The following is a 13,455-nucleotide window of genomic DNA, read 5'->3' as shown; positions in this document are numbered from 1 at the left end:
AGGCAGGAAGGCAGGAAGGCAGGAAGGCAGGGAGGCAGGGAGGGAGGGAGGAAGGGAGGAAGGGAGGGAGGGAGGAAGGCAGGGAGGGAGGAAGGCAGGAAGGGAGGGAGGGAGGAAGGCAGGAAGGGAGGGAGGGAGGAAGGCAGGGAGGGAGGGATGGAGGGAGGGAGGAAGGCAGGAAGGGAGGGAGGGAGGAAGGGAGGAAGGGAGGAAGGGAGGGAGGGAGGGAGGGAGGGAGGAAGACAGCTGGGGCCCACCCCCCAGAGTGATTTAACTGGGCTTGGGGAGAGCCCAACCATCCATATTTTTTAAGCACTCCAACAGATTCTAATGTATAACAAGAGTTGAGAATCACTAGTCTTTAGTTTTTAATCATTTTAAGTGTAGTCTTAAAACACATACTGAAATTATAGATTTTTTGTTTCTTTTTTTTTTTCTTTATTAAGGTATTACATACATGTTCTTAGCCGTCCATTGTCCCCCCCACCCCCTCCACCCCCCACTCATGCCCTCACCCCCTGGTGTCTGTGTCCTTTGGTTATGCTTATATGCATGCATACAAGTACTTTGGTTGATCTCTCCCCCTTACCTCCACCCTCCCCTACCTTCCCTCTGAGGTTTGATGGTCTGATGCTAAGCGAAATAAGCCAGTCAAGAGAAAGATAAATATCACATGATCTCACTCATTTTTTTGTTTCTTTAGTCTTTTCTGTACTCTCTAACTTTTCTCCAGTGAGCCTGTGTTGCTATCATCAGAAAAAAAAAAAAAATGTTTAAGTGAAAAAATTTTCTCAAAGAAAACCACCATCCACAAAATCCCAAGCATAACTGGCCCTTCTCCATTTCCTGTTTATTCTATATTCTAACACACTATTTGTATCTATATCCTTCTTCCTAGACGCCCAGTTATCCCCTACCTACAAGGTTAGCATAAAATGGGCTATACTCACAGAATATAACCATTATCAAATTCATAAATAATGTAGTTCCATTGAGAAAGTATTCTTTGTCACCTTAAGTCTGGGATTTTCAACCCACCAGAATCACTGGAGGACTTCTAAAAATCCCCCCAGGCCCTGGATACACCTCGGACCAATGAAATCAGGGCTAAACCTCTGGGCTGGGCCCCACACAAAAATATGCATATTGATTCCCATGTGCAGCCAAGGCTGGCAACCACCGGCTAAATTACAAGGCTCCACACCTGGAGATAAGCTTCTGCTGGCTGAAAAGCACAATACCTTGAAATTCTGACACTGGTGTAATTTCAAAGAATGGTTGGTAATTTGCGGCTATGCATTGATGTTCTATTTCAAGTTGGCAAGGAGTAAAAATAAAACACTAAATAATAAATGTGATCGCTGTTCTTCCTTTTAATTGGGCAAAGTCACCATCTTCTACATTTAAATACAGGAAATTCTGAGAACACTGTTATGTGTCAGTCATGTATTCCAACGAAAAGACAAATATGGGAAAAGAAAGCTGAATTAAAACTGTCTGCACAGAGTCCACATTTATCCTACCAGGTGGGTGTTATTTCCCAGAGTAACTTTTCTACCTGGAAGTGACTTTGTACTCTCACATTGCTTGAGATTCTAAGATGAAAGGCCTATATGCTGACCATTTTCTTGTTTGTAAATCTGAAATAAAAGTGCATGTTCTTAACTTTTAAAGAAGCTGTGTGCTGTTTAATTATTCTCCTCATGTACCCCCAGGCCTCCTCTCTTCAGAGAAAACTGGTGCTTTTGTTTTTGCAGGTCTATTTTATGCTCTCTGGGGTAAAAATTAACCCAGAGACAAAACTCTGTGATGAGATTTTTCAGACACCAGCAGCAGAGAATTTTAATAGTATGCAAAATACTGCGATTAACAGCTTTTACTAACAGTGTCATTTTAATGAGCAAAACCTCCATTTTCAGAGTTGAGTAAAATAAACACACAGATAACCAGTGGAAATTCTGAAAAGTACTACATGAATTCAAAAAGTCTAAAAAATTCTTTTAAAGAAATGGGTTTGTCCTTTTCCATTTCAAGGCATTATACCTTTGTAATAAGCTTTTCTAAAGCACACTAGGATTCTCAGCAGAAGTGGCCTTTCCGTCTCAATGTCAGGAAGGAGTGGTTTATGGGTATTCTTTTGTTCAAGGCAAAGCATGAGTGAAGGAAAGAAAAGGGTTTGCAGCCAGAGAAATGATGCATTCCACAGCACAAACATTAAAGGCCAAACGTAACAGAGAATGCCAAAATAATAAACAGGAAGTTGTTCTCATCTCCCCTACTAAATAAACTGAGTGAAGTCACTCAGAAATATTTTATTGAATGTATGCAATGCACTCTACTATGGACTGCAGATAGAAGTAAGGATAGTCTTTGTTGCCTGGCACTTAGAAGGTAGGAGGTGGGGGACAGAAATTAAATCGCTATCACGAAATTAATTGTGATAGTGCAATAAAGCAGCAATGCAAGGAGATAGGAGAGCATAAGATGGGGCCTGACATGGTCTGGGAAGGGACCTTCACTCAGATCTGAAGAATGAACTAAAAGCTGGCTAAGTGAAGAAGGGGTAAGTTTTGTGGGCAAGGAACATAAAGGTTGGTGTAGCTGGGGTGCAAAGACGGAGGGAAAGGGTGAGGTAGGGCTGGAGAGGCAGTGGGTACCAGTGGGGAAGTGGGAGTTCTGCTCCAGTATGTTGACTCTGAAGAGCTGGAAGGCATCAGTGGAGCCACATCAAGTAAGAGATGGAAATCTGGGGATGGAGCACAGAGGGTTGGTCTAAGCTAGGCACACACTATTGAGAGTTATCAGCATATTAGTTAGGAGCTGAAATTGTGCATGTGGGTAAAACACACGCTAGGCTATGGGCTTTAAATTAAAAATCTAGATCCCTTTGAAATCAACAGGTGGCACTTATGATAACCCCAAACATACTTGTTGAAAGGAATGAACCCTAAGAAAATATAAACTATCACAGGTCTATCGGGATGAATTTTCATTTACACAGCATAAGGGGACAAACTAGAATTTTCAATCTTTGTTTTGATAGATGGGAGACAGGAGTTTGTGGAGTTTTTTATTACAAATGAAATCCTAACAATTATTACTGTGGTCCAAGAAAGAAATCTAGACCTTTGTATAACTAAATTAAATAATTATGTTGTCCTGGAAGAACCTTAAATCTGCTTGTGGAAAGACATTTCATCCACCCCATCAGTCTCTGTGCATAATTTAGCCACAGAGTGGGAAAAGACAATTGGGAAAAAGAGAGAGCAGAGGAAAATTAATTGTAATTATGGAAATGAAGCTTAAAGAACAATGGTCTAAATCTGTAACAGGTTTAATGAGAAATAATTCTCATAAGTAACCACTTAAAAGTCTGCAAATCTGAAAAAAAAGTGGACTGTTTATTAGACATATTTCTTCCTTCTAATTTAGTAATTAGAAAATTGGTATTTTCAAGCCTAAAGGATTAAAATCATTAAGGACCTTTCTGCTTGGCTGGACTGCCAATGGCCACATGTTTAAGAGAAAGAATGTGACAGTCAATGGCAAAGGCCAGCCAAGAATCTCCCTTGACACAATAGGCTTGTTTCAGACAACTAAAGCTAAAGCTTCAAAGATAGAGCATTGTTACTTCTCACACACCTGAGCTTCTCCGGTATCCAGATCTTCAACTTGCCGCTTTCCTGTACAGCATTACAGAGCCTGAATGACCTCTACATAGAAAGCATGACATACCCAGCAAAATCTCCCCATCAGATTAGATTCCCCATGGGGAAAGAGGCTGAGACGCCTCAACATGGGTTTTTATAAATCTAGTTTGTTGCCTGGTACTGATCAATCCAGCTACACAATCTTTCAGAAGCAAGCACAACAAAGAACACCAGCACCGGTGCATTTAGGGAAATGAAGTCACCCAAGCCAAAATGTTAATGGACAAGGATCAGCCTAGAGTGGCTCTACAGGTGTCCAAGGAGAATTGTCAGGGGTAAAGGGATGGAATTCCATCCACTCAAAATCCCATTACCTGAGCCCTATTATGTGTACAATGAGGTGGTTGAACTGGCAGAGATGGCATCACCCCAGTGACAAGCAGGGGGGAAGCTACAAAAGAAGGATTCAGAGATTTCTTATGGCAAATGTGTATAGGAGCAGCCCTCATAACAGTGTGAGAAGAGACTGCAGTTGATAGATGTGGGATGAGAAAGAAGACAACTTCATACTCCATCCCATCCTCCAGAGCCCGCAGCAGTCTGCACAACTCCATGGGAAGAAGCATGGAGTAAGACAAAGTGCAGGGGCCAGACAGGTACCAAAGTGTCCTCAGGGCAAGGGAAGCCATGCCTCCGCCAGACGGAATTAGAAATGGGCAGTGAATGAGGCTGCAGAGAGAGAGTGGTGGGTCCTCCCTAAAAAGCCAAGTGAAACGAAACATCTTCAGAAGATGGAACCAGAGGGAGCCTTGATCGCCTCACCACCATTGGCATACAAACAGGTTATTTCCTTTGTGTTTTATCCAAACTTAAGTATCCACTTTGTAAGGCCTAAAGGGTTGGCTCTGATTTACCTCAGACAAGGGAAGAGGAAAAGTGTGCAAATCAAGTGGGTCAGTTAATTTGCAGCAGATTCTTCGATTCGTGTCTGTTTAACAGTGGGGTGATGGGGAGAGGTAGAGAGACAGCATTTCTTGAAATTTTAGCACTTGGGAGTTTAGAGGTCATTTGTCCTTAAGGTGCAGCATTTTAGTGACATGGAAACTTCGTCCCAAAGGGAAAACTCACTCAAAGCAACACAACTAGAGGGCAGCCCCTGCAAGGTGCCACTCCTGGGTCAGGCCTTGCTAAATCTTCACTGAGTCTGGCACACTTGCAAGATGTACCTGAATATCACAGACCTGGAAATCTACATGCCCTCAAAGCTTTCTGCCTGTGGCCATCATTGGAGGGTGAGGCTAAAGAGAAATCTACTGGGCAAGGCTCTTTCCAGAATTCATTCTATTATAATCTATCAAATTTAAATGACTCAAGTATATCTCCTCCTTTAAATCCTATCTTCTTTTTACTTTAATTCTTCTCCTCAATTTGTCCATGAAATTTTTCCATGCAATGTTCCTCTCTAAGAGATAATACTTGTGATCTTGATGTTCACAAAAGCTTAATTATCAGTGCATTAATAGGAATCAATGTGTGCTGATATTTTCTGGAAGAGTATGTCATTGGCTGGAAAAGCTAGGCTTTGGCTTAGTGCAGGAGTGGCACTCTCATATAAAATCTAGTAATACTCCCAAACCCCTAAAGCAGGCAGGCTTCAGAAGTCACAATTTGCAAATAAAGTAGCTAATGAGAACCATAATTCACTTCTACATAATTCCTCTCTCTTTCAGATTTACCAGGCAGGATCTGGCATTCTTCCTTGTCCAGTGAGGATGGAATTCCAGTGAAGGGGAACTTCTCTATTCTTTTTCTTTTTTTATTTTCTTTTCTTAATTTTTTAAAATATATTTTATTGACTTCAGAGAGGAAGGGAGAGGGAGAGAGGGATAGAAACATCAATTATGAGTGAGAATCATTGACCAGCTGCCTCCTGCACAACCCCTACTGGGGATTGAGCTCACAACCAGGGCATATACCCTGACCAGGAATCAAACCATGACCTACTGATTCATAGGTCGACGCTCAACCACTGATCCACGTCAGTCGGGCTCTTTTTCTTAAAAGAAAAAATACAATGACACTTGTTCAGAAAGATTGCTTGTCCGTCCTAGCTATTGGTCTCTTCACGGTCAAGAGGAACTCATAAACATCACATACACACACACACACACACACACACACACACACACACACGCGCTTCTTTAAAAATGTAGCCCTAGCTGGTTTAGCTCAGTGGATAAAGGGTCCCAGGTTTGAATCTGGTCAAGGGCACATGCCGGGGTTGCAGGCTGGATCCCCAGTGGGGAGTGTGCAGGAGGCAGCCAATCAATGACTCTCTCTCACCATTAATGTTTCTATCTCTCTCCCCCTCTCCTTTCTTCTCTGAAATCAATAAAAAAACATTTTTTTAAAAAAGAGACATTGACAACCTAGAATTTTTTTTTAAAGGAGCTTTTTGCAAGTGCAGAGCTAACTACAAAGTTTACAGTTAAAAGGAAGCCTTACCTCCTCTTCATCACCATCTTGACAGCCGTTCCTTCCCACCTCCTGGCCTATAGGACACTCCCATTCACCGCACACCCACCCATGGTGCTGCTAGAAGAGAACTTTACAATCTGGCCAAACCCTCACTTTAGAGACAAGCAAACTGAGGGTCTCCTAGGTGACAAAGGCTACACAAGTTAATAGCAAAACTGGAAACAAAACTAGTTCCAGGATCCCATTCCAGCCTACTTTCCTTCACAAACTAGCAATCTGGTTTCTGTCCTCGCTTCACTGACTAGGCCTCTGGCCATGAAGCGGAGGCTGGATTAAAAAGAAATTTATTTATTTAAACCAAAGTAATTGGTTTCATTAGAAGGTTGTTGTGAGGCAAAGTAAAAATACATATGAGGCTTTTTTTTTTAATTCTCACCTGAGGATATTTTTCCCATTGATATTTAGAGAGAGACGGGAAGGGAGAAAGGATGGGGAAGGGAGAGAGAGAGAGAGAAACATAGATGTAAGAGACACATTGACTGGTTATCTCCTGAGCATCCCAACCAGGGCCAGGGATTGAACATGAAACCAAGGAACGTGCCCTTGACCGGGAATCGAAACTGAGACCCTTTGGTCTGTGGGCCAACACTCTAACCACTAAGCAAAACTGGCCAAGGCCATATGAGGAACTTTTTGAAAAGACAAACTACATAAATATTTATAAGAAAATGATCCTTAATTTTATCCCTAGATAGTAAGAGACATTCATAATTCAATTCAAAATATCCTAGTCTAGATTTATGATGGTTATTCAGAAATATTCACATGTTAAGAAACAACAAGCCCAAAATGGAGACACTTGTGCTAAGCCCCATGTCAGCAAACAAGACTTAATAGTTAACTTAACTACAGTTACAACTTCCCTCAGGAATGTCATCTTAATCAGCCAGTCTGGAATTTCCTGGTCAACATTAATGAGGTAATCCTCCTAACAAACTTTCTTGCTCCCCAAAGACAGGTGACCTTCCCCAAAATAATCATTTCTTCATTTATGAGTTCCTTGTCCCACCCCCCCTCTTTCTTTACAAACCTTCCCCTTTCTATAGCCCTCCACGGCTCCTTTCTACTTGCTAGATGGGATGCTGCTCAATTAATGAATTGATCAATAAAGCCAATTAGATCTTTGAAATTTACTCGATTACATTTTTATTTAACACTTATAACAAAATGACAGCAACAGAAATAAATTTCAATATAGTAAGTTGGGATGATACCACAATTAACTTATAGGAAAGCAATTAATTTTTTCCCAACATCCCAATAACTAGCAATGCATGAAAACAAAAATTAAGTCACCTCTAAGTATATTCTATTAAGAAATTCAAATATTTGAAAAAGCTTATGTGCATAAGAAATTGTATATATTAATTAAAAATACAGTGATTATTGGTTAAAGAACCTGTCCCGCCTGGCCTGTTCTCTCAGTGGTTAGAGCATGAGTCCATGAACAGAAGGATCAAAGGTTCAATTCCCAGTCAAGGACATGTACCTTGCTTACAGGTTTGATCCCTGGTCCCAGTCAGGGCACATGCAGGAGGCAGCCACTCAACATGATCAAACCTGTCTCTCTCACATCGATGTTAGGAGTTGAAATTGTGCATGTGGGTAAAACACACGCTAGGCTATGGGCTTTAATTTAAATTTTTAATTTCTCTCTCTCTCCCCTCCCTCCCTCCCATTCTCTCTCTCTCTCTCTCTCTCTCTCTCTCTCTCTCTCTCTCTTTCTTCCCCTCCCTCCCTCCCATTCTCTCCCTCTCTCTAAAGATCAATGGGGGGAGGAGGTGGGAAGAACCTGTGTCCCAGGTTCAAAAAATGCTGCAATTTACTTCAACCAAGAAAAACAGCTGAGGATATAGGTAATTTTTAAGTAAAAAGGCTTTGATGAATGTTTAAGACATTAAAAGGTTAAAACTATACAAATCATCCTTTGCCCAAGTTTTTTCTCCATTTCAAATATATCAGAAGAATAAAAGCCAAGTAGAGAAAAACTCCAGTGAATGGCTTCCTTACAAGTACACAATCCCCTTGAATTCAGTAGATTCCCTAAAAATCTGAGCAAAGGACAGACTAGTGGGAAATACAAAAACAACTTTTCACAACTCTTAACAAGATACCGCTCATCACTGGACACAGAATTAAGTCAAATCAACCAGCTCATTTCTGTTGACTAGCATCCACCATTTCCCAGATTTTCCAAATAATCCATTTCTATATCTGCGTTATTGCGAAGATGAAATAGATAAAAGACTGACAGAAACAGACTAGTAACAGGGTTTCTCTTTTGGATTGTGGGTAATTTTCTAAATTGTTTCCAGTGAGAACCATAAAATCAGGCTATGAATATGCTTCATGAACTGTGAAACAGTATACCTATTCACATTCTTATTGCTACTTGTATTGACCATTTTAGCCCACATAACCCTCACTTTAATGTAGTTTTTTTCTGCTGGGAATTCCACTTAAATCTGTGTAAAAGGAGTCTGGCCGGCACAATTTGCACATCCAAGTCTGTGTATTCTACAAGTCAATTATCTTGCAGAGGAAATGGTTGTTTTCTGTTTATAATGGACAATTTTCTTTTTGTTTTGATTGATTTAAATGTTAAAACAATTATGGGGAGACAAGGAGAAGCCAAGCTAATCCACAAAAAGCTTCCAAATGCCCATCCTATGTTCCTGAAGCCTCTCTAAAAGAAATCTGACATTTCTGACTAAACATGTCCTGTCCCTTTCTTCTCTCAGAAATGTTCTGAAATCCTCTTCAAAGATATTATCACTAGAGCTCCCTGGGCTTAAAATATACCAAGAATCCTGACAACTCTCCATTACATTAAATAAGTTCCTACATTAAAAACATTAATTTTCTGCGGAGGTAAAGAAGAGCAGAGGCATCATTCTTTGCTGAACTACATAGCCTTGGGCATAAAAATCCAAAATGATATTTTATGCTACCAGAAACACTTTAAGCTACTGCTTCACTATAAATGAATAGAATTATAATTCTAATTGGCTTTAATCATTTTAATCTTAAGCAGATGTAAAACCTCTGCAACCTTTCAAAAGGCATAATTCTTGAATGTAAAAAGTAATCTGTTCATATTTTAAGCATTCTACTGCCCTCTTGTGTATGTCATGTTTAGTGAAAATGAAGCTCACAAAATATAGTAATTCTTATTCTCAGAAATACTTCAATGGGATCTCAGATATTAGAACTCAAAAGAACCTCAAAAACTCATCAAGGCCGGCATGTTCATTTAACAGAGGAGGGAAATACGATCCTAAAGGATTATATAACCCGCTCAAGATCACATAGGACTAGTTAATACAGGAGAAAATACAGTTGAATAGAACTTAAACCTCTCAGGGAACTAATTTCTCTACTGAATTGGAGATGACAGCCTGGAAGACAATAGTAAGGTTTTGAAGTTAGGCGGAACACAATTTAAATTTTAGAAAACCACCTCACCACCTCTCCCAAGCCTCTGTTTTCCCCATCCATAAAATGGGATGAGTAATAACTATTGCAAAGGTATTGAAAGGATTCAATACGACAATGATCATCAAGCCCTCAGCATAAGTATCTGCAATATAGTAATACACTCAGTGGTTATACAACTATAAACACACATAGGAAATGGTTTTTAAATCGTTATAAACTTGAGATCTCTGGACAAAGCCGTCCTAAAATAATGTACGAAGGCATGAAAATCTGAACTTCTTCAAAACTGGCACAATATGAAACTTGAAAAAATAAAGCTAGTTTTTCTAACACTTGTGTTTCTTCTATTACCATATTTATATTTTTAATACAAAGTTCTAACCTGGAGAGTATTATGCTAAGCAAAATAAGTCAGTCTGAGAAAGACGAGTATCACATGATCTCACTCATATGGGGAATCTAATGAACAAAATAAATTGTTGAACAAAATAGATCCAGAGACATAGAAGCATGGGAACAGACTGTTGAATCTCAGAGGAAAGGCGGGGGGTCGGGGGGGCTGTGAAATCAACTAAAGAACTTGTATGCATATATTCATAACCCATGGACACAGTAGAGTGGTGGAGGCCTGGGGCAGGAGGTAGGGGCAGACTAGAAGGGGTCAATGGGAGAAAAAAGGGGACATATGTAATCCTTTCAACAATAAAGAGGTTTTTTTTAAGTTCTGAGAGAAAATACCACACAGCAAGCACTGTATGTAAGTGATGAAGCAATGAACAAGACCCCTTCCATGAGGGTCACAGAAAAACGAAACAGGACCCAGCGCCCCAGGTTAAGTCACGATTCCCATGTCTCCTGTGCTAAGGGCCCTTCCTTCACCTGCAAGGCGAAGAGGCCAAGAGCCGGCCTGGAAAGGTGGGGGCCGACATTTCAGTTCCGCCCTTGCTAATAATTAGCTCAACGTGGGCTGGCCATCTCATCTCTGCTCCCCTTTCCTGACCTATAAAATAAAATCATCTCCTACCTAGGGAAGTCCTATAGTGAGATGGTACAAGGAATGTGGAAAAACATCCTGTAAACTCTTAAGTGCTTTAATAAAGTTTGTTATCTTAAACATTTTAAAGTAATAAAAACACTGTCTGTCACCAAATTGGGGAAGAAAAAACAAACTTAGAAAGCTGAAGGCAGCTGAGATTATGGGATCCTGTCAAAGTCCTCCACTGCCTGTGAAATCTCTTTTTCTGCTACAATTCCACCGGCTTTTGTGGAGATTACACCAAAAATTCTGGAAACACATAAATCCTTGCCTCTCAAATAAATCTCACTCAAGGGTATCCCTGATAGCAGGATTGGCAGAGCTTATCCCTGACTGTACACCACAACGTAAACAAGCCAGGAGGGTAAAAGCAATCATTCTTTGTGCGCCACGCAAATGACTAATCCCAGTTCCTCTGTGATTTACGGCTGTGGTAATACCCCCCGATAGCGCTGGTTAAATGCTGTGAACTGTTCTGTGGTGGCTTTACATGCGGCCCGATCGAAGGCACACACCGTGCTGGTAATAAGCCCTGATTGATGATCCACAAGTTTCAAACATCTGAAAAGGGTATTTCTGGAACTGATCCTAGCTGGTCTGGATCAGTGGATAGAGCGGCAGCCTGCGAACTGAAGGGTCCCGGATTCGATTGCGGTCAAGGACACATGCCCAGGTTGCGGGCTCGATTCCCAGTATGGGGCGTGCAGGAGGCAGCCGATCATGATTGTCTCTTATCATTGATGTTTCTCTGTCTCTCTCCCTCTTCCTTCCTTTCTGAAATCAATAAAAATGTATTTAAAAGAAGAAAAAAAGAAAGAAAGAAAAGGCACTGACATAAACGAACCTGTAAGGCACAGAGTGATAGCACATGTGGTAGTTGAAGTGGGGCACACTGCTTACAACTGTGGGGAAGGGGTCCAATGGAGTTCCTTGGTAATTACCCATAAACAAGTTCACTCAAGCTCTTGGCTCAACCCAACAATTATGCCACCCTTGCACCCAGAGGCTGGAAGAAAAGTGCTGTCAGAGACACAGTCAAAAGCCACCCACACAAACACCCAAGGCAGCTCACCATGAAACACGCTGTTGTCCACCAGAAAATGCCTGCGGTACTGCACACAGTTCCTTTTCTCCGAGTTCCAGTAACTCATCGTCGCAGGAGTTCTGGCACAGCATCAAAACCAAATTGCCCTGTCAAGGGAAAGAGAATGGGACAGAAATGAATAAAATGACAGCCACACGCTCACACTGGCAACAGGACAGTTACCCAGCATTAGGGAGCAACACATTGTGCATACAACTTCTCCTCGCGGGGAGCTGGAATCCCCCAGGCCCTGCGAAATGTCCCAGAGTCCTCCCAGGGGGTAGAATGTCAATTACCATATAGCTGCTGTCTACAGGGAAAATAAACCTAACCGGGAACAAGTTTCAGGACTGGTTTATGTGCTCCAGGTCTCAGCCATATTCGGCCAGGACCCTAACCTGCCGATGCTGGTAACTTTTCAGGACGTTGCAATAGGAGAGGAGGTGACTCACGGAAGGGTGACTGTCACTCCCAGTTGCTGAACTTTGTGTCCCTTCCTCTAGTGGACTACGTGACCCATGGCGATCTTAGAAATATATAGCAGCATCCATGTAGCCCTGGAGAAGCCAAACGCAGTAGCAATGTCTGCCTCCTTCTTACGGATTCTTCACAGGTGTCCCTGTAGGACCAGTAGGGCCTGGCTCTGCTCAGGCTGAACTTACTGGTGCAACTAGAATCGGGCACAGGCCTCAAGGGGAGTGACCAAGAAGCACTGCCTACTCCTCCGCAGGGCTTGCCCCTCTGCAGACAGAGAAACACAATGCTAACTAGAGCAAGGACTTGAAAAGCACAGATCCGAACTGATGACTTAAACTCCTCCAAACGCTGATGTGCATAACCCTGAACAAGGCCCCCTTTGTTCCCAGGATTTGGCTAAAGCAACTTTTCAGAATTCCAACTCTTTTTTCTGGTCACAGAATAAACCCAAGCAAGGCTGGCATGAAGGGAAGCCCACAGGTGGGAAACAATTTGTCATCTGTCCTATTAAAACAATCTAGAGTTTTGTCAAGGTACTCCAGGATGAAGTCAGCCCCTTGGTGAAAAAAGTAAATAAACGATCAGAGCTTTGTCTATTCATTCATGGGACAACTGGTGCAAGTTCCTAACGCTTTGACCAGAGCTTTATCCCTGGCTCCCTAAGGCTCATTCTTAACCCTCCCCAACAGTGATCTGATCTCACTGACTCCAACCTATCCTACCTTTTCTCTGGCTCCAGGTTCTTCTAGCCTCTTCCCCTCCTGGCTAAGTCTGTCTGCCTCATACTCCCTCAGGCTGAAAATGAGTCCCAGCACTCCAAGATAAAATCTCCTACTGACCCTACTGCAAACATGACAGAAAACGGCAGATTATGAAGACAACCTCCCCCACCTGCCCTCTCCTCTCTCCACCCAATACTGCATACTACAGAGATCTCTTCTTTAAAAAAGAATTTTAGACATATAAATAATGCCTAAATTCTTTTTAATTGAAAGTCCTCTCTGCCCTCATTTAATGTCCTTATCCTGGAATGACCAATTTTGTTTAGTGTGTGTGTGTGTATCATTCCGATTCCTTTTTTATGCATATCTATAATAATAAAAGCATAATATGCTAATTAGACCCGATGTTTCTTCTGGACAAAGCTGGTGCCAGCAGCCGGGGAAAAGAAGGTCTACCCTTGCACGAATTTTGTGCATCGAGCCTCTAGTGTATATATATATATGTGTGTG

At 41.7% G+C, this 13,455-nt stretch overlaps 1 protein-coding gene across 1 annotated transcript in view; it reads right to left on the bottom strand.

The window, feature by feature from the left end:
- The window catches only part of PLCH1 (phospholipase C eta 1), a 163,991-nt gene that overhangs the window by 130,002 nt on the left and 20,534 nt on the right, over window positions 1-13,455 (bottom strand). The window contains exon 2 of the mRNA XM_014457180.2: window positions 11,735-11,853. Within this exon, the coding sequence (XP_014312666.1) occupies window positions 11,735-11,813 (79 nt within the window). The 5' untranslated portion in view covers window positions 11,814-11,853. The remainder of the gene's footprint in view (window positions 1-11,734; window positions 11,854-13,455) is intronic.

Source organism: Myotis lucifugus, unplaced genomic scaffold, assembly GCF_000147115.1.
Source record: "Myotis lucifugus unplaced genomic scaffold, Myoluc2.0 scaffold_70, whole genome shotgun sequence".
Taxonomy (NCBI): Eukaryota; Metazoa; Chordata; class Mammalia; order Chiroptera; family Vespertilionidae; genus Myotis; species Myotis lucifugus.
This window is presented reverse-complemented; position numbering and strand designations above follow the sequence as displayed.